General features: G+C 57.3%; 1 protein-coding gene across 7 annotated transcripts; it reads right to left on the bottom strand.

The window, feature by feature from the left end:
- Positions 1-5,232: 5,232 nt before the first annotated feature.
- Positions 5,233-17,604, bottom strand: OSBPL7 (oxysterol binding protein like 7). Of its 7 annotated transcripts, none has more exons than XM_014552086.2 (24): positions 17,437-17,586; positions 17,156-17,284; positions 15,977-16,131; positions 15,751-15,876; positions 15,529-15,582; positions 14,804-14,917; positions 14,345-14,455; positions 14,133-14,250; positions 13,355-13,458; positions 12,910-13,002; positions 12,699-12,831; positions 12,514-12,608; positions 12,258-12,353; positions 11,446-11,583; positions 10,807-10,900; positions 9,891-10,123; positions 9,582-9,719; positions 8,468-8,531; positions 8,291-8,369; positions 7,230-7,374; positions 6,983-7,127; positions 6,770-6,896; positions 6,438-6,560; positions 5,233-6,257 (listed from the first exon to the last, which is right to left on the bottom strand). In XM_014552086.2, exons 3-24 carry the CDS (start codon positions 16,049-16,051, stop codon positions 6,149-6,151), a joined length of 2,514 nt encoding a protein of 837 aa, XP_014407572.1. In that variant the 5' UTR covers positions 16,052-16,131; positions 17,156-17,284; positions 17,437-17,586; the 3' UTR covers positions 5,233-6,148. The 7 variants fall into 7 exon arrangements, 4 of the variants coding, with proteins under 4 accessions (XP_014407572.1, XP_032313749.1, XP_032313747.1 ...); XM_032457858.1 differs by having other exon boundaries at positions 17,156-17,259; positions 17,437-17,580; XM_032457856.1 differs by lacking the exon at positions 17,156-17,284 and having other exon boundaries at positions 15,977-16,075; positions 17,437-17,600.
- Positions 17,605-17,854: the final 250 nt, after the last annotated feature.

The raw sequence follows: 17,854 nt of genomic DNA, 5'->3' as shown, positions 1-17,854 counted from the left end.
GGCTTTTAGTCCCACCCTGTATTGCAGGTGGTGGAAGGGGAGTGTGCTGGCCTCTGATGGCCTGGCTTGAGGAGAGAGGCTGCCCTGGGCCTGGAGTATCTTGCTAAGTGGTGGAGAAGGGAGGGAGGGCTAATGGGACCCACCCTTCCCACTTCTTTTCTGGTTCTTTCCAGGGGTCCTAGGTGAGATGGCTTCTCTCAGCAGCCAAGACATCTCTACTAAACTGGCACTGACCTAGCTTCTTTCTCACCCCTAGTCTCACCCCTCCCAGGAGGGCACAGTGGGTGCCCCCACCACATGCATACATCCTTGAGAAGCACAACACAAGAAATCTTTCCAGGCCCACCCCTAGCATTCTATCCTGGGTGATAGAAGTACAAACACAGGCTCATATATCACATGGTAAATACTTAAAGGTTATAAACCAAGCTGACAAATATGTTCTATCTTCCAGACTTGACAAAATAAAACTTTATTATGACCTGAAAGGTCAGGTTTGAATTTAGAATTTTCAAACTCCTCTGAGTTCCTCATCAGTGTAGGGAGACCTGGCCCAAGGGGATGCCTGCCCACAGGCAGGCACAGTCAAACCTCAACAGGGTGTGCCTGGGAAAGGTACCTGCTCTGTGATCTAGAAGCCAATTGTTCAGGAATTCCAGGGCCCTAAGTACCTGGGATGTTGTCTGTGATGGGTCAGATACCACATTCCCTCCACTCCACAGATCCCAGCCCTGTGGGAGGGGTGCTGTCAGAGAAAAGCCAGAAACAGACCTTTTCAGATCTGAGGGCCCTGGCAGGGGCATCGCTTGTCTGGACTTTAGGATGGCTCTCTAGCTACCATATGCTCTACCTGCCTTTCTCTTTGGAATTTCAAAGTTAGGGTACCAGACTAATTTTGAGTTTCCTTCCCATGTGTGATGGGTCTGGAGACTACAGAAGCGAGAGAGGTGATAGTGGAAACTTAGCGGAAAGTTCTCTCATGAAGTTGGGGTTGGGGGGGTGTCTTGAAACAGCCCCTGGAGGGTGCTGTTACCTGGGAGTGAGAAGGCACTAGCAAAGGAGGCCTGGCCACCCACCCCCCAGGCCACCTGGGCGGTTTCTGGGAGAGTGGAGACCCCTGGGTCGCTCAGAAAGGGGTGTTTCCTGCCCCAGTGAGTGTTCTCTGAAGATGAAGGTGGTCAGTGGTTGAGCGCACTGCTGACAAATGGTGTCTGTGCTATCATTTATCATTGCCGAGCTGGGCCCCAGCCACTGCAGATTCCTGGGGGCCTGATACTCTGAGCAGATATGGTGGGTGCAGCCACCAGCCACATGGGTTCAGGATGGGCCTGAGTTGATCCTTCCAAGAGACCCAGGTGCCCTCTTGAGGAAACTTAAAGAATCTCACCACCTCCATCCTGGATATACTGACTCTGAAGCCAACTCATCCCCTTTCTCTCTCTCTCCAGCTCCTGTCCAGACCCTTCCAATTTCTTCTTCCACCCACAACCTCCCCATAGTCCAGCCCACCCATCATTTTTAGAGGCCTCTCATGTTAGGAACCAGCAAGGCCCAGCATCCCCAGGGTCCTGGCATCATGGCTCATAGTGCCAACAGTTTGGACTTACCTCCTCCAAATATATTAGGGCCTGGAAGCATCTTCCAGGAACCTGAGGATTTTGCACTATGTGATGACATGTTAATGAGACATAGGTGGTACTTTAGAACCCCTACTCCCAAGGTCAAGTTCCTGCAGCCCCTGGGGGCACCTTGACCTGGAGCTGACTCTGGTGTGTCGGGGATCTCAAGAGCTGTCAGCGACTCCTCTCTGCATGGGCTTTTAGGGGGCAGGTGAGGAGAGGATGAGGGTGGGATAAGAATCAGGGTGGATCAATCTATGAACTCTTTAGGCCAGGTGCCTGGTTAAGAGTCTATGCCAGGAATAGGTCATTGGGTGAACAAGACTCAGCCCAGGCCACCCTGTGAGGGTCCCCCTGAAATCTCTGCTACCCTCTCTGGCCACCTAAGGGGCACAGAGATGGGCCCCGGGGGAGAGCGCTAAGCCCCACATCATTTTCTGCCCTTGCTGGAACCAGAGGGTCTTTAAAAGGGAAATCACTTGTTTAGTGGGTCCTTTCCAGGAAGGCGGCATCATTAAGCAAATGATCCAGACAGAAGGGGTCCCCTGAGAATTCTTTAAGGTGCCTGTGGAGAACTGGGACCACAACAGTACAACCTAGGAGAGGAAAGTTCTAGGGGACAGACCGAAACCAGTGGACTTGAAGTTGAACATCAGGACCTTTGCATCCTGAGCAGGCATTGGTCAGATACTTCGGGTACCCCCCCCCCCCACTGCCCCCACTGCTCTCTTCCTGCAGCAGAGCTGGTGGGAAACCTCCACCCCCTGCCACCCCCACCACATCCACACACCCACCTGAGCTGCATGCCATCGGAGGAGCAGGGAGGTGGGTGCTAGCTCATCTGACTCCTTCTGCCCTGAACACCGACTCCAGCTTTGGGGACTCAGATCCACACCCTGACCTCCAGGAGGGGCTGGGAAGTGTCCCATGAGAACTTCAGGTGAGCACATAATGACTCTGCCCAAACCCCTGCACTAGGAGACCTTGAACTCTAGCACAGCTTCCTGCAGCATAAGGCCATGTCCCTAGGACGACCCCCACCCCTCTTGAGATGCCTGCCTGAGAAAGCTCAGTGCTGCCAGGAGACTTTGCTGCTTGTTCCAGCCCACACCTGACCCTAGGCCCCTAACTTCCCTTTCTTAGAGCATTTACTCAAAAGGGCTTACAGTTGTGACTCTGTCCTCCGTCCTTCCTCCACCTCCAATAGGAGTGTTTTTCTCAAGGACATGAAAGTCGTTCCTGGAAATGTAGTCATCAGGAGGGGTAGCACCCTGTCTCCCAGTCTCTCCCAGAGGACAGAATCCTAAAATGACCGCCGCTGGCAGGCGCCCTGGCCCAACGACATTGACACTGCATGACCTCTTGTAATTTGTCATGTTTTCTTCTCTGACCCTGCCTGAGTTCCCGCAGTCCTTCCTACTCCTTCATTCTCCCCTTAGACACCCAGACTCCTCTGCATGGATTGGAACGGAGCTCAGCTCTTTCCTCTCCGGTCAGTAGTCACAGAACAAAATCTGTTTTCATCACTTCAACTAATGTCCGATGGTGTTTACTTCTGACACCAGCCTCCTCTGCTGGTTCGACCCTCTCCTCGCTCTGGGGTTTACTACAAACATATCCCCAAACCACTATTTATTCAGAAGATTCAGGGAATTGGGGGGGTCATTAAGTATTTCCAGCCTTTTTGCCCCTAGCTACCCGGGCATCCCCATCACCTATCCAATAGTGAACTTTAAAAATATAATTTGAATCTCTCTCTAAGTGGAGCTGCTTGGGGTTGGCGGGACCACAGTAGGTGAGATGAAGCTCCTGTCACCATCACCGGGCCCAGGTTTTCCCCTGCTGTTCAAGCTCTGACCTTCTTCCCACATCCAGGGGAGCAGGTCCCTGGCTTCACAAACTGGTGTGTCCCACCTCCCATCCTTCCCAAGCTGAGTCAAGATGTGGGCTGTTGAGCCCACATCCTCCCATCTGCCCAGGCCCACCATATCCTCCAGGCAAGGCCAGTGGTCTGCACCTAGGCAGGGCTGCTCCAAGGCCCTGTGGTCAGCAGTCCTCCTGTGCGTCCTCAGACTAGACTGAGATGGGCTTGACAAGGGGGCCCACTGTTCCTTCTCAGACCAGACTTGAGCACTTGAGGTGGCCGCCACCCTCTACACCTACAGCTGCTTCTTGTCCCTTCACTCTGTCCACAGAACCCAGCCTGGAGTCAGCCTGGCCTGAGCGCCCCACCAAACCCTGGCTGGGTGGGGAGGCTTTCTGAGATGACAGCAGTCCTCTAGCAGGGAGTGCCCCAGCGAGAGCAAACCAACCTGACCATCCTAACCATCTTCCTGCCATTGGGTTGGCACCCAGAGGGGAGAGGACGCTGATCCAGACGGCCAAAGCCACAGATGACTTGGTTCCTGTGGGTAGAGGAGCTGCCAGTCTCCTGTCTCCATTAGAAAAATAACTTTGGAATTTGGTCTACTTGAAACTCTAGTTCTTAAAATATGCAGAGGTTGAACATCGGCTGGTCAATCAGGCTCTGTGTGGCTCTGAGTGGAAAGGGTGGGGGAGGAAGACAGTGCACTTCGTTTTAAAAAGATCCTGAATGTGTGCAGGCTTTGGCTTTCTTTGGAATGGGTTGAGGTTATTTCTGGTGCATGGTGTCAGGACAAATGTGTTCCTTTTAGAGCTCCCTGTAAATAAATTGTGGAAATGTGGACCACACCCGGCCCTGGAGCGAGGGTGTGGGGGCACTGGAGGAGAGGGAAGAAGGAAAAACTAGAATTGGGAGAGCTGCCGTAGCTCAGCGGATCCCTCTGCTCTTGCCACCTTCCTGAGAAAGCATGACCTCCTCTTGGGACATCCATCAAACCAGACCAAGGCCTGTGGTCACAGTGGGGTGAGGTGAGGGGTTAGGAGACAACTAATAAGATCAGGAGCCTGGCTCACTACATTTACATCCCCCTCTGAGACACAGAAGAAGCCAAATGAGGGAATGGAGTCTCTGAAGGGAAAGGTAAGACATTTGGCCAAGATCACTCAGCTTTGGAATAACAGAGCTGGGATCTGAACTCAGCCCAGGTGGTTGGAGAGGGTAGAACCTGCAGCTTGCCCTGTTCTCCCATCTCTTCTAGTCCCTCCCCACCTCCACCTTTCCTTGAACAGTCACTGAGTGGGGTGAGGAAGTGAGCGCAGACCTAAACGAGGATGTTGAGCATGGAGTCAGCTTCTGTGCTGGAGGGGGACAGGAACTACACAATACTCTGCCTGGTTGAAGAGTTTGGGTTTTCCCTTTAGGCACTAAGAAGCAATGGATGTATTTGAAGCAGGTACGAGGTGCCATATTTGTCTTTTAAAATATCCCCCTGAAAGGCAGTATTAAGAATGGAAGTGCCTGAGGCTCTGAGGATACTGCAGTTGTCCAGGCAAAAGTTGACAAGGGCCCATCCTAAGCCAGGTGCAACTGAGAGAAGGTGCCAGAGCTGAGAGACACCGAGGTAGAATCGACAGGATGTGAGGATTAAGGGAGAGGTGACACTGGGTTTTAGCCTGGGTGAGTAGGGGGCCATGAGCCTTCATTTCACTTGAACACATGTGTTTTGAAATGAATGGTTGCAGGCCAAAGTTTGGGACAGTCTTTATTGGAGTTTGGAATGTCATAGCCATTCACCTTAATCAGAGGCAGACTGAGAAAATGAGCAGCAACGGGGGCGGACACCCGGCAGCGGGGACGTCCGGGCTACAAGAGGAATCCTGCTCGCCTGCAAGCAGTACACAGACACGCGCACGCACACACGCTCTCCAACACAAACCGACACTCTCACGGGTCCTCACTCACTCCCGGTGGGTCTGAGGCCAGGCGCCCTTCCTGCCCAGTCTGCTCTGAGGGGATCTGCCGAGCTGAGACTGAAGGAAACCACTTGAGGTCCAAGGATAAAGGAGCTGGAAGCTGCAGGCATTTTGCAGTTTGGGAGAAGGGGATCCAGGAGGATGAGAGAAATTGCCAGGGCCAAGCAAAGGGAGCGCCCTGGCCCAGGGTGTGGGGAGAAGATGCTGGAGATGGGGAATGGGAGGCATGGGGCTGGAAGAAAAGGCCGTCCCCTCTCCTTCAGTCACTCTAACCTCAATGCTGGGGCCAGAGTCCTGGGCACAGGAAGCCTGGGGAGTATCAAGGGATCCCCTGTGTCCTAGGAAGGCACTGAAATGGGGAACAGATCCTGGAGGGTCTGGAGTCTCCCCTAAGTACCCCAAGGGGGAAAGACGGGGGATGACAAAGCAAGGAGGGTCTTACATGCCGGTTGTCTGGGGCAACGAGACTGGGGAAGCACAAATCCTGCTTCCCACCCTAGACCAGGGGTGGGCAGTGGGCTGAGATGCAGCCCCTCTGGCCAGCAGAGGGGAGAGGGCCAGAGCCAGGGCTGCCCCTTTGGTCTCCAGGGCAGTAAGTGGGAGAGCCTGGCCTCGCCCAAGTGTCCGTGGCGGGGTGGTGGGGGGTGGAGGCAGGAGGGAGGAACTGGGGCCTCCTGCCCCCTGGGCCAGGGCTACCAGAGCACAGCCCCATCCAGGTTCCCATAGCCTGGCTCAGCCCGCAGCCGCCAGTACGTGTTGTTGGTCACCCACCACTCCTTCCCGCTGCTGTCTGTCTGCCGCCTGGGGGGACGGGGAAAGGGAAGACAAGAGGTGAACATCCAGAAATAAGGCCGCTGTCCCCAGATGCTGCCTCCCACTGCTGGCCCCACTCAAAGCAGGTAGGGGCTACAGGGAGGAGGAGGGGAGCCTGGGTCGCAGAGAGACCCGGGGCAGAGGGCAGAGGGCAGAGGGCAGAGGAACCTGAAGAAGCGAGCATGATGGACAATGTTGTTCTCTTCCATCACTTTGCGCCTGTCTCGCTGAAGCTGCTCGATCCTTCTCTTCTGGGCCTCGGCAGCCTGTATGTTCCCCTCCTCCAGGTACCTGAGCATCCAGGCTGCAGTCAGCAGAACTGCCTCTACCCTCAGGAGCCCCCACATTCAAGGCCTCTGTCCTGCCCAGTTCTGCCCCAAACAGGCCCCATCTCCCCCTGTGGTGACTCAAGGAAGGAAGGACACAGTCCCAGGTCTGTATGGAACCCACAGGGGAGGGAGGAGCCCCGGGTTCTAGAGCAGCACCTGCCTGGCACTGACCTCTGGTCTGGCCGGAGCCGCGTGTCCGTGGAAGGCAGAGACCGTTTCAGCTCAGCCGTCAGCTCATTCAGCTCCAAGGCAAACTGAGTGAAGCCGAAGTTTCGCTCATGGTTTGGGGGCATTGAGTCTGGGGGGAAGGCAGGGGGCTGGGGCAGGTGGACTGTGCCACAGCAGCCCTTACCCCGCCCAGTCCACCCCGGCTGCCCCACTTACTGGGTTTCCAGATGCACTGCCCACCCGGCGGGGGCCCCCGGTACAGCCCCTCATGCCACTTCCCGAAGAGTCGGTGGAGGACGCGGCCGCTTCGGCTCAACACAGCACCCTGAACCTCGTGGACGTTGGAGCTCCAGTACTTGGCCTGGGGTGGGGGTGGGGGCGGGGGGCTTAGGGAGGTGTCCCCTCCCCTTGCCCGGGGCGAGCTGCTGGGGGCGGACAGGCAGGGGCAGGGTGGTGTGCCCACCTTGCAGAAGGTGATCTTGCAGTGGCAGGAGCTGTCCTGTGTGTTCCGGATGAGCACCTCCCCGTAGTGCTCAATCCAGCGCTGGCCACTCAGGATGTTGTGAATGCAGGACGTCACCTTGTTCCACTCAAAGTGGTCCCCAAACCTGAGAGAGACAGAGCGTGGGGGAGGGCAGCTGGCCAGCTCTGGGGAACTATGCGCCACCCTGAGCCAGGGAGCACCTGTCTCATTGGAGCAGTTCACACACATGGGTCTGCAGAAGGAAACCTGGGGCCCTGGTTCCAGCTCATCGTCCTTCCATGAAGAATGACACATTTATAAAGCAGAGCAGCCTTCACAGAAAGTATTCAGCCGACACATCTCCATTTGTTGAGAAAGCCCTTGAGTGCCTAAGTCATGGGGGTAAAACCATAGACTGGGTCCCTGGCCTTGGGTGCCAGGGACCATGGTCGGTCTGTTCACATATATCACTCTGTTTACTGCGCACTTCTGTCAGGCATTACTTATTACTCTTATTTTATAGACAAGCAGACTCAAGGCTCTGAGATGTCAAGTCTTCTTGCTGCTTGCATAACTATTCAGTACTAGAACTGAGACTCCTACCGAGGACTTCTGACCCCGAAGTCCAGGGCCTCCCCAACCCCTGCACCAGCCTCTGGCTGCAGTGCCCCCAGTAAAATGAGTTAGATGAGCGTGTTTCAAATGTGGTTTGTGAGCAGTCCTGAAATCACTTTAGGTTTCTGTGTATATGTGTGTGTGTGCACGTGTGTGTCTATGGGTTACTGTGCACTGGCTTGAAGTCTCAAATGCATTCCTTACTGTGAGTCACGGTCAGAATGTGTGAAAACTACTCAGTCAGATGACTTTCACAAGCCCTTCCAGCTGGAAGATTTTTCACCTTTCTTTACTGGCAACTGCTGTGAACATAGGTGTAAAATGTACAGAACCTGCCCCACCCTAAGCAGCTTCAGGCCTCTCTCCAGTCCCTGCCACCTCCTGGTCCCAGCCTGGAGGATGGCCTGTGGCCTGGGCCTGGCTGCGGAGCATTCAGGAACACTCACCTGGGCAGGCTCACGTTGACTGTCCCCACAGGCACAATCTCCAGGGATTTGCCCCAGAACTTGTTCTTCCACTTCATGTCTGGAGTTGGGTTGAGGGAGGGAGAGGAACAGCAGAGATAAGACCAGAAAGTGTTCCAGCCCCTCCCCTGTCTGCCCTTCACACCCAGCCCCCCTCACCTTGCCAGAAGATGAAGTTCTCAGACTCCGCATGGCACGCCGAGATGGGGGGGTGGTGGGAGACCTTGATGAGCAAGGAAGTTCTCTTCAGGATGCACCTGACCCCAGACCCCCCGAGGCCCTCACCCCTCCCCCAGTTTCCCTGTGGACCAGAAGACCAGTTAGTTCCAGGTCTCTTGTCCCTTTCACCCTTGGCCACCACCCAAATTCCATCATCCTCTCCTTTCCCCTCAGGCCCCTACATTCTTCCTTCTCACTCACTCCCCTCTGGGCCCTCCTTGCCAACCCTGTGTATAGTGCCCTCCAGAGACCCTGCCCAAGCCTACAAAGTCCCCTAGCAGTGACAGGTGGGACCTCTACCTGTGCCCTGCCTGAAAGCCAGCCCTCCTGTGAGGATCCTCTTCCTTCATCATCTTCTCCCCCAAAGTTGATTATCAGCTCGCAACCTCCACAACACACCCTTAGAAAAACTCAGCCTTGTCCTCCTTGGAACAAGTCGCATATAGAACCTTGAACTTGGGGATCCCACAGCCTATATTCCTTGCCTCCTCCCATTCCCTGGCACACCACTGCTTGAATGTTCTTTATCAAGTTCAATCCTAAGCATGTCACTCTACCACTTAAAACCCTCCCGTGGCTCCCCATTGCCTTCAGGACTTAAAAACCAACCAACCAACCAACCAACCCTTTCTAACCTTCACCTACAGGGCTCCTCAGGGTTTGGCTCTGCCTTATCTTCCAGCCCTGTCTCTAACTCTTCCTAAATATGCTCCATTTGTTCCTTTACACTATCTGCAACATCCCATTCTCCCCACCCCCCTGGGCAACTAGCAAACTCCAATTCATCCTTCAAGACTTAGCTCAGGATCACCCACTAGAGCTGAATAACATCCTATGAGCTTCCATGATCCCAGCTCTAGAACATGGTGCAGTAACTCCTTGTTTCACGTCTGGCTCCCACACTAAGCGGGGAGCCCCTTCCCCCAACTACCCGACGGCCAGCTGCTCCATCCCAGGACCTGGCCTCCATGGAGGCCCTGTGTTTCCTGCTCCCAGCCACCTGGCTACCTCTTCCCTCCTCCACCCCCGCCCCCAGCCTCTTCCGGGCCCATACCTGCTCACTGATGAAGCGGAAGCCTCGGTCAGGCCGCTCACACTCATAGGTCTCCCCCAGGACAGGGTTGAAGGGCTTGCAGCCCGCCCGGTGGTAGGTGGAGGAGTAGGCGGAGACAGCAAAGGCCGCAATGTACACCTGGGGGCGAGGGGCGCCGGGGGATCAGAGGAGATGCCACCCCACTGCCAGCAAGGGCTGGGGGGCTGGGGTGAACCTTTAGCAGCAGGGAAGGGCCCACCAGGGTGTTCTGGGAGACGGGATCCTGGGAGGACGAGGCAGCCTGGGGCTGGGCTGGGGCGACGGGCGTACCATGCGCTCGCAGGGGTCGGTGGTGCGGCTGGCCTGGTCCAGGAGGCTGCTGTACTCCAGCTCCTCACAGAGCCGCTGCAGGGTGTTGAGTGGCTCATTGAGCTGCACAGGCATCGATACCTTCGACAGGTCCTTGCCGATGTTGTTCCGCAGGATGTTCCACAGGCTCACGTCGGCCCCAGGCCCACTGGCTGCCGGCAGACATCGGCGGCGGGGAGGCCCCACAGCTCCCCCTGGAACACAGCCCCAGGGTGTTGCCCTGCCTGTCACTCTCCGCTGGGCACCGGCATCCAGGTCCCTCCAGAGCTCCTGAGGTGCTCCTGGGTATGGTCACTCCCAGGCCCCAGCATGGACTCACTGTGGGGCAGGAGGCTGCAGAGCTAATTCTTGGTGAGCTCCTGGGGATTTAGGTGGGCAGCAGGGCTAAGAACCAGACAGGGCAGTTCCCACTGCTGGAAACAGAAACCCTGCACCCCAGAAGCCCTTCCTGAGCCCCCACCCTTGGCTTCTGCTCCCTTTCATAAACACAGAAACCAATGTCAGGGTGTAGATTACTCGGCCCATTTGATAGACAAGGAAATAGGCTCCAAGAAGCAAAATGACACGTCTAAAGCCACGCTGCTACAAAGTGGCTGAGTGGGCCCTTCTGTGTCTCTGTCAGGCCCACATGGGAGCCTTCTCAGAAGACTGGAGGGGAGGCCAGCCCTCAGCTGAGCCTGTCCCACCCCAGAGCCACCCCTGCGACATAGCTCACGGCTTAGCCTTCCTCGCCGCCCGGAGTCACCCCTGGAGTCAGTATCCAAAGCCGTTAGCCCACCAGTACTACAAGGGACTGCTTCTCAAGGGGCCTGGACTGTGGACAAACTCTGTTTCTGAGCCCACCTCTAGCCCTCCCTCCTGCCCGCCTGGCTGGCACCTTTCTGACAGCGCTCGGCTCCCCTGAGGTCCAGCACCTCCTCAGACAGGCTGGTGGTGACTTCACTGGTGCACGACTCCTCCTCCTCCGAGCCCTGTGCCAGGACAGATGATAGGCCGGGCAGACTAGGCCTCCACTGGACAGCTGGGCAGTGCCCGGAGCCTGGCAAGAATCTGCCCAGCTAGCCCTTTGGTGGGAAGGGGAAGGGAATGTACTGGGAGTGGTCTGAGCCCTAAGGCACTGCCCTGGGAGGCCTGGCATCATGACGTGCCCTGCCACCTTGGGAGAGAGAGGGCCTGGCCTCACGACTGGCGCAAGACAGCTCAGGGACTTGACGGGACACAAAAGGAAGGGAAGGGAAGTTGGGGATTACTGAGAGAGTGCTGCGGCTAAAATGGGGTCACAGGGAGATGACTGGGGGGTGGAGCTGAGGAATAAGTTTCAGGAGGACCCAATGGAGACAGAGCATATCAAACTGGAAGAAGGGTCCCCAGCAGATTTCTGAGCAGGGCCGCACAAACCCAGCATGTTTGGACATGCAGAGACAGCGGCTGAGGTGCTTGGAAAGGACTTGGGAATCTATAGATTCTAGTCTCCCTGAACCCTACTCCTCTATTCCCAGGGTCCCTCTTCCCTCACCTCATTCTCAGAAGAGCTGGCAGACAGGAGAACCTCACAGGCGTCAAAGAACTCTGTGTGGGAATCAGCAAGGGACAGGACGCTGCTCTGGGACAGCTGAGGGGTCAGCTCTCGCCCCTTCATGTACAGAGCTTCTTGCTGTGGGAGCGAGATGGGGGTCAGGCCCGAGGCCCGGCCAGAGAGACAGGCTGGGCTCCCCTGACCTGGCAGTTCCCTTGAGAGGGAAGCCTGACTGGGGACTTTTATTGTCTAGTCTGAACCTGCAGAGCAGGAGAAGATGCAGAGGAGAACGAGTGTGGTGGGCTACTCAGGCCTGGGGGAATGATCACCAGCCTGGGAGTAAGGAGACATGGGTTCCATAATCACCACTCATGCTTCCTGGCCACTGACACTGAGCCCCTCCAAGCCCTGTGAGCATACCAGCTCAGTCAGTCCCCACACTCATCCTATGAAGTAGGTATGATTCCTGCCCCCATTTTGCAGATTTAGGACACTGAGGCTCAGGGTCACAGAGCAAGCCTGCAGTGGAGCCAAATTCAAACCCATGCTGTAGGGGAGCCTGGGCCCATCAATTAGATTCTTTGAATCTCAGTTTCCCTGTCTGTAAACTTGAGGGTTAGAATCGCTGCCTCACGGGACTCTGACTTAAAAGCAAAAGCACTCTACGTGCAGTTAAGGAATCACAGATGCGGCTGCTGCCCATGTTTTGGGAAAGGGGTTGGAGTTTTGGGTCTGAAAACCAACCATGCCTTCACTCCTGCTGAGAAAAAAGGCCCAGAGGAAAGATGCCCACAGCCCACCCTGGCTCCCACCTCCTCGGGGTTGAGGGAGCTGAAGGAGTCCGCAGTGGTGTCGGAGGAGACGGACAGTGAGTGGAGGCGCTTCGGGCCACCTGGGGCCTCAGAGACCTGCAGGGAGACAGTGAGGGGACAGGTGCTGGGAGGTGAAGCCCTCCCTGGCCTGCCTCTGCCAACCCCCTTCCCGGCCCAGGTCTGCTCCCACCTCCAGGCCTGCAGTTCTTGGCCTTGGGCCCTCTCCTCCCACCGGCCATCCTGTCCCCAGCCTCACCCCCATCCTGGACAACTCCGAACCCTGGTGCAGGTCCTTCAGTCGGTCCCGTTCAGCAGTGAGAGCGGCCAGGACGCTGCTGAGGGAGCTGTGCACTGTTGGGGCAGGGGCCGGCTATCAGACTCCCTCCCTCTCCCTCTCCTTCTCCCCATCTGCTCCCGGCCACCCCTCCAGCACGCACTCACCCTTCTGGGCCAGGGCCCAGAAACTGCGCTGCAGGTGGGCATAGTCTGGGGTTGGCAGCCCGCGGGGGCCAGAGGGGTCCCGGGACTCCAAGTAGCGAGACAGGTTGGGAACAGAGCCATGGAGACGACCCACCTGTAGACGAAGGGGAGAGGTTGAAGGGGCTTCTTCAGAGCCTCCCCCCAGCATCTTAGGGCCCACACCCCACCTCACCCGTCCGATGGTGTCGTCCTTGGCAAAGCTCTGCGTGCACCACATGCGGCTGGTCCGCTTCCCCTTCTTGGGTCTCTCGGTTGTCACTGAGGCCTGGCAAGTCGAGGTGGGGGAGTTTCACTCTCAGAGTGAGGAAAACCACCAAAGCCAGGAGAGAGGCAGATGGCCATGGAGGAGGACACAGAGACACAGACATCCCAGAGGCAAAGGACCGACAGCCTGGCAGGTGCATGGGCACAAGAGGAAGGGGTCGCTCCAAAGGGGCAGAGAGACAACCCTGAGGCACTGTGGACAAGGTGGGGAGGGGCAACTAGGAGATGGTGGCTCCTCAGGAAACTGCAGCTTGTAAGGGGGACGGGGTACCTGTCCAGGGAAGTGATGGAGATGAAGGTGGCAAGAGGAGAGAGCGCCCCGGGAAGGACCCTGCCTCCTCCCTGGATCTCACCTGGTGTGTGGGGATAACGGGGGCTGAGGGGATCCTGTGCAGGGACTCCAGGCTCTGGAGGAGTCTGTGTAATTCCTGGAGCTTCCCCTGACACTCAGAGAGCTCTGCGGAAAGAATGAATGAGGAAGTCCCTCTCCCTGGGTGCCCCAGGGAGACTGGCCGGGTGCCCCAGTCTGCCCCTCAGCTTCCTTTCGTCTTCCAAACACTGCACCCCGCAGCCACGGAGGTGCCGACACTGCTTCCACACCCCCTACTCATGAGCCCAAAGCAGTTTGCAGCTCCTACCCTCTGGTCTGGCCTCAGAGGAGGGTAGGTGCCCCATCAGCTCTCTGTCTCAGGACCACACCTTACCTCTGCTGCCTCCACACAGGCTGGGGGCCCTCACTTTGCTCTTTCCACTTGGTTGGCACTTCCCTCTCCCAGGACAACATCACAGCCCAACTCCAGGAACCTGGTTCCAGAGCACACTCCCCACCCTGGAGCCACTGCTCAGGACCCCTCCCTGTGTTGGTATTCCGGATGTGGGCCCTGGCCCTGTGTCTGGGTCAGTCCATGTGCCTACGGCATGAATCCTGTCATCCTCTGTAAGCCTGAGGCTCCCCAGGGCAGGCCTGAGTAAACCTGATCAGTGTAAAGGCAGAAGCTGTCTCCCCATCAGACTGGGGCTCCCTGAGGCAGGGATGGAGGTAACATTTTCTCCTCCTTGTGACTGCTGGTGCCACCCAGACACAACAGCATTGGCCCCCCCCACAGAGTCACCGTGCCAGGGGCCCCTCACCATGAGAGCAACGGTCTAGCCCATCACTGTCCCTCAGCCAGGAAGACACCTTCTCCCTAGGTCCAACCCCTGGCAGAGCCGAGGCACCACCCGCTGTTGGAGGCTGGGCACCGGGAACCTGTGGGGTGAGTCAAGGGTCAGAAAGGATGGGACCCGCCTTCCCAAATTCTGAATCCCCACATCACCTGTCCCTGCCTCAGGGCCCATCTTACCTTCCGGTGAGTGGCGCTGGGCAGCAGGCCTCGGGGCACGTCCAGGTGCTGGGCCAGGCGGTGGGCACGCAGCTGGGCCACCCAGCTCTGGAACAGGTCCTGGGATTTGATCTACAGAAGTGACGGAGAAGGAGAGGGATGCATGAAGGGAAGGACTGCTTTCTAGGGGCAAGAAGTCAAGGTTCTGGTCCCCAGGCAAGCAGGGTCTCTCCCTACAGCACCCAGCCTGTGCAAAAGCCCCTTGCTGTGAGGCAGGAACAGCTTCCCCAAGTGTCTGAGCCCTTGGCCCTGTGCCATACCAACCAACAGGGCCAGTTCATCATTGGCTGTAGTATATGATGGGAACTCCCTTTTGGTCAAACTCAGACAGACCCTCGGCCCCTGTGCCTCTCTCCTGTGTGTCCCAGTGTCTCTGCCAGGCTGGAGGCCAAACCACCACCTGGTTCCCAGGGATGTCACCTTCAGGTGGTAGATGTTGTCTTCAGTGTCAAGGTCAATGCGCTGGGCCTTTTTGTTGATGGACATGACCGACAGTCGGACATCAATGGAGCCATGGAGCTTCCCCTTGGTGATCTGGGGTGGAGGGGTTGGAGGGCTAAGGAAGACTGCTTTTAGGCCACCAGCGCCACCATCTTCCTGAGACCACTCTAGGCTCATGGGCCAGGCAGCAGGTTCACCCTCATGCCCAAGTCACAGTATCAGCAGGGACATGTCAGCCATTCTCCTGGGCACAGGATGGCCCACTATGTCAAGTCACAGTCTGAGCTCTTAGGGAGTCATGGAGTGAGGGAAACTTTTCCCATCCTCAGGAATCTGCAAGGCTGAGGAAGGAAACACTTTCTTGGAGAGAGCCTGGTTGTCTAGGCCTTTAGTTCTGTGTTCCTTCATGAGCACGGGACACGGATGAGAACGATAAAGCCCTCATCTCTTGGGCACTTATTTGTGCCAGGCACTGTCCCGACAGTGCTCACCAAGATGAAGACTACAAATGGGTGACCACCCTCTTTCCACCTTAGTGATGAAGAGCTGAGGCCCAGGGAAGTAACCTGCCCAAGACCCCATATCCAGCAAATGGTGTACTTGGGATTCAAACTTTGCTCTGGAGGATTCCAGAAGCCCCCTGCCTGCCCAGGGCACTCTGGTGCCAGATCCCTCCCACACCTTCCGCCGAGGCCCTGACTCACATCTTGCCGAGTCGTGGCATAGCGAAGGATCCCATCCTCGAGTACAAAGTATCTCTGTGATGTTGCCATGAAGGAACAGGACCCATGAGACCGAGAGGAAAGAGTGTGAGGAGAGAGCAACCACATGGACATTTTTTTCTTGACACACAGACACCCTGAACTGCCCGCAGGTCCCCGTCCTGCCCCTGCACCTTGCCCCTCCCTTTGCCCTGCCCGCCCTACCTTGTGCCAGCCCTTCAGAGGCCACTTCCTCTTCTTGAGCAGATGGCCTTCCTGCCTCTCCGGCATGGTACCCTCTGCCCCCAGCCGGCCCCGAGGCTCCTCCACCACCTCCCACAGCTCGGAGGCCTGCAGTCCAGGACAGAGTGGGGGAGCAACCAGTGAGGCGACCACATCTCTCCCTCCCCTGTGAGCCGAGCTGGCCCCTCCTGCTTCTCCATTCTCAGACCTGCTGGGCACTGCTGGGCTTTGCAGACTGAGTGCTCTCTGCCAAGGAGGGAGGGTCCCGCTCTTGGAAGTCCATGGAGAGGGGAGTGGCCACTCCCTGCTGAGGATGGAGAGCAGAGTGGAAGGGGAAGGACGTCACCTTGTCCTGAGAGGGCCCTTGAAGCACAGAGAGACCCCATTAGCACAGACCTAGCTATCAACTTGCCCACCTCCAAACCCTTCTGCACCCTCTGAGTTGAAAGCCCACCAGCACATCTTCCGCTTACCTGTCACGCCTCTCCGGAGCCTGTCCCTGCCCCACTCTGGGCAGGTCTCCCTGCCCACACCCTCCCACTGTGGCCACTGCCCCAAGAGGTGAACTAGCGCACAGCTGGCAGGCTGGTGCCAAGAGAAAACCTCAGAAAGTCCTCCTAGCCCCACCTTAAGCACACATTCCCCAGCTCCAGGAAACACTTGGTGTTTTCCCTGGAGGATTCCCTGGGGGTGATCAGAGGTGAGGCAGGGGAGTGAAGGAAGAGGATCCAAAAAAGGACAGAGGGATTCAGAGACTGGACAAGCAAGATCTCGATCCAGTTCCTCTTCCTTCAGGATCTCTACCACCACCACCATGGGTCGGGAACTCCTCTCATTATCCCGTTACAGAATCCCTCAACCACTTGACCCCAACTCCCCATCATACCCTCTAGTTCTTGGGCTCCCATTTTCTGCATGGGATAGCTGAGGCCCGAGACAGCCCCCATTTTCCCCTGTGCCTCCTCCCGTCAATCTTCCCCTTAGGATGACCACCTTGGATTCTCAGTCTCCTGCAAAGCCTCCTTTCTTCCTTCTCAGTCCTTGGGGATCCTGAGAAGTGCCACCCACCCAGAGAGAGCAGGGGACAGGCCAATGGAGACACATGACGAGGTCCGCACAGGTCCCACAGCAGTGCCCACTGGCGCCCTTGGCACAAGCCCTGGCCATCCTGGCTCCGCAGGGAGATCAATAATGCATAAGGCTGAGTGTGTGAGACGGGGGGAGGGGCCTGGAGGGGCAAGGTTGGCCCGAGGCTGGGAAAACAGCCCAGATCTTCCAATGGAGCCAGCAAGAACCTGAGGAGCTGAGGCCAGCAGGGGACAGGGTTGCGGTGGGGCACGGGTGGCCAGGAGGTTGGGCAGAGGGGTCCATGCTGCCTGAGGCTGACCTGGGGGGAAACTCCTGCATTCAGCCACTGGAAGTTCCCAAACTCTTCCGGTGTTTGGGTATCTCTGTGCCCTTTTCCTGGCCCTGCGGGATCTTGGCCCCTCACTGCTCGCGGGTGGAAGGGGAAGCTCTGTCAGTAGAGGGTGCAGGTTGAGGTGAGCCAGGTGGGTGCCCCCTTTCCACCTCCATTCCCGCCCTCATCTCCGGAGGAGCAGACTCGCCAGCTTCAGGTGGGGAAGCCCTCTCCGGGAATGTCAGCTGATGCCAGCATGGCCCCCTTACCCCAGGGTCCATGGACGCCAGTGCTCCTTGGTCCGCGCGCCGCTCTGCCTCTGAGTCACCGTCTCTGAGCCGCCCGCTCCCTGCTCAGAGCTGAGTAGTGGCAGCAGCTGCTGCAGGAACCAGGAAGGAAGGAGACGTCGGAGCCTCCCCTCTAGCCGGATCTCCCCACCTCCACCTCCCCCGGCCCCTCCTCCCGCCTAGCTCCAGGCGGCCGCTCAGCTCTGCCCCCCTGCTCCCTGGAGGACTCAGGGCTGAGCCGACTCCCCAGCACCCCGGAGGCTTGTGGCTGGGGGCAGAGTTCCCACTTGGGCACAGTTCCAGATAGATCACAGAGAACTGGGGAGCTGTTGGCCTCAAGCCAGTGGTGGTAAAGGGTTTACCCAGACTAGCACGGCCTTGACCACAGTTAGTACTCAAG

Source organism: Camelus ferus, chromosome 16 (assembly GCF_009834535.1).
Source record: "Camelus ferus isolate YT-003-E chromosome 16, BCGSAC_Cfer_1.0, whole genome shotgun sequence".
NCBI classification, from domain to species: Eukaryota; Metazoa; Chordata; class Mammalia; order Artiodactyla; family Camelidae; genus Camelus; species Camelus ferus.
This window is presented reverse-complemented; position numbering and strand designations above follow the sequence as displayed.

Excerpts from the sequence above, each read along its gene's own strand:
- OSBPL7 (XM_032457856.1), bottom strand. Across the intron at positions 10,901-11,445 it reads CCAGCTCTTCTGAGAATGAG|GGCTCGGAGGAGGAGGAGTC; the intron begins GTGAGGGAAGAG and ends GTCCTGGCACAG. Across the intron at positions 7,375-8,290 it reads GTCAACGTGAGCCTGCCCAG|GTTTGGGGACCACTTTGAGT; the intron begins GTGAGTGTTCCT and ends TGTCTCTCTCAG.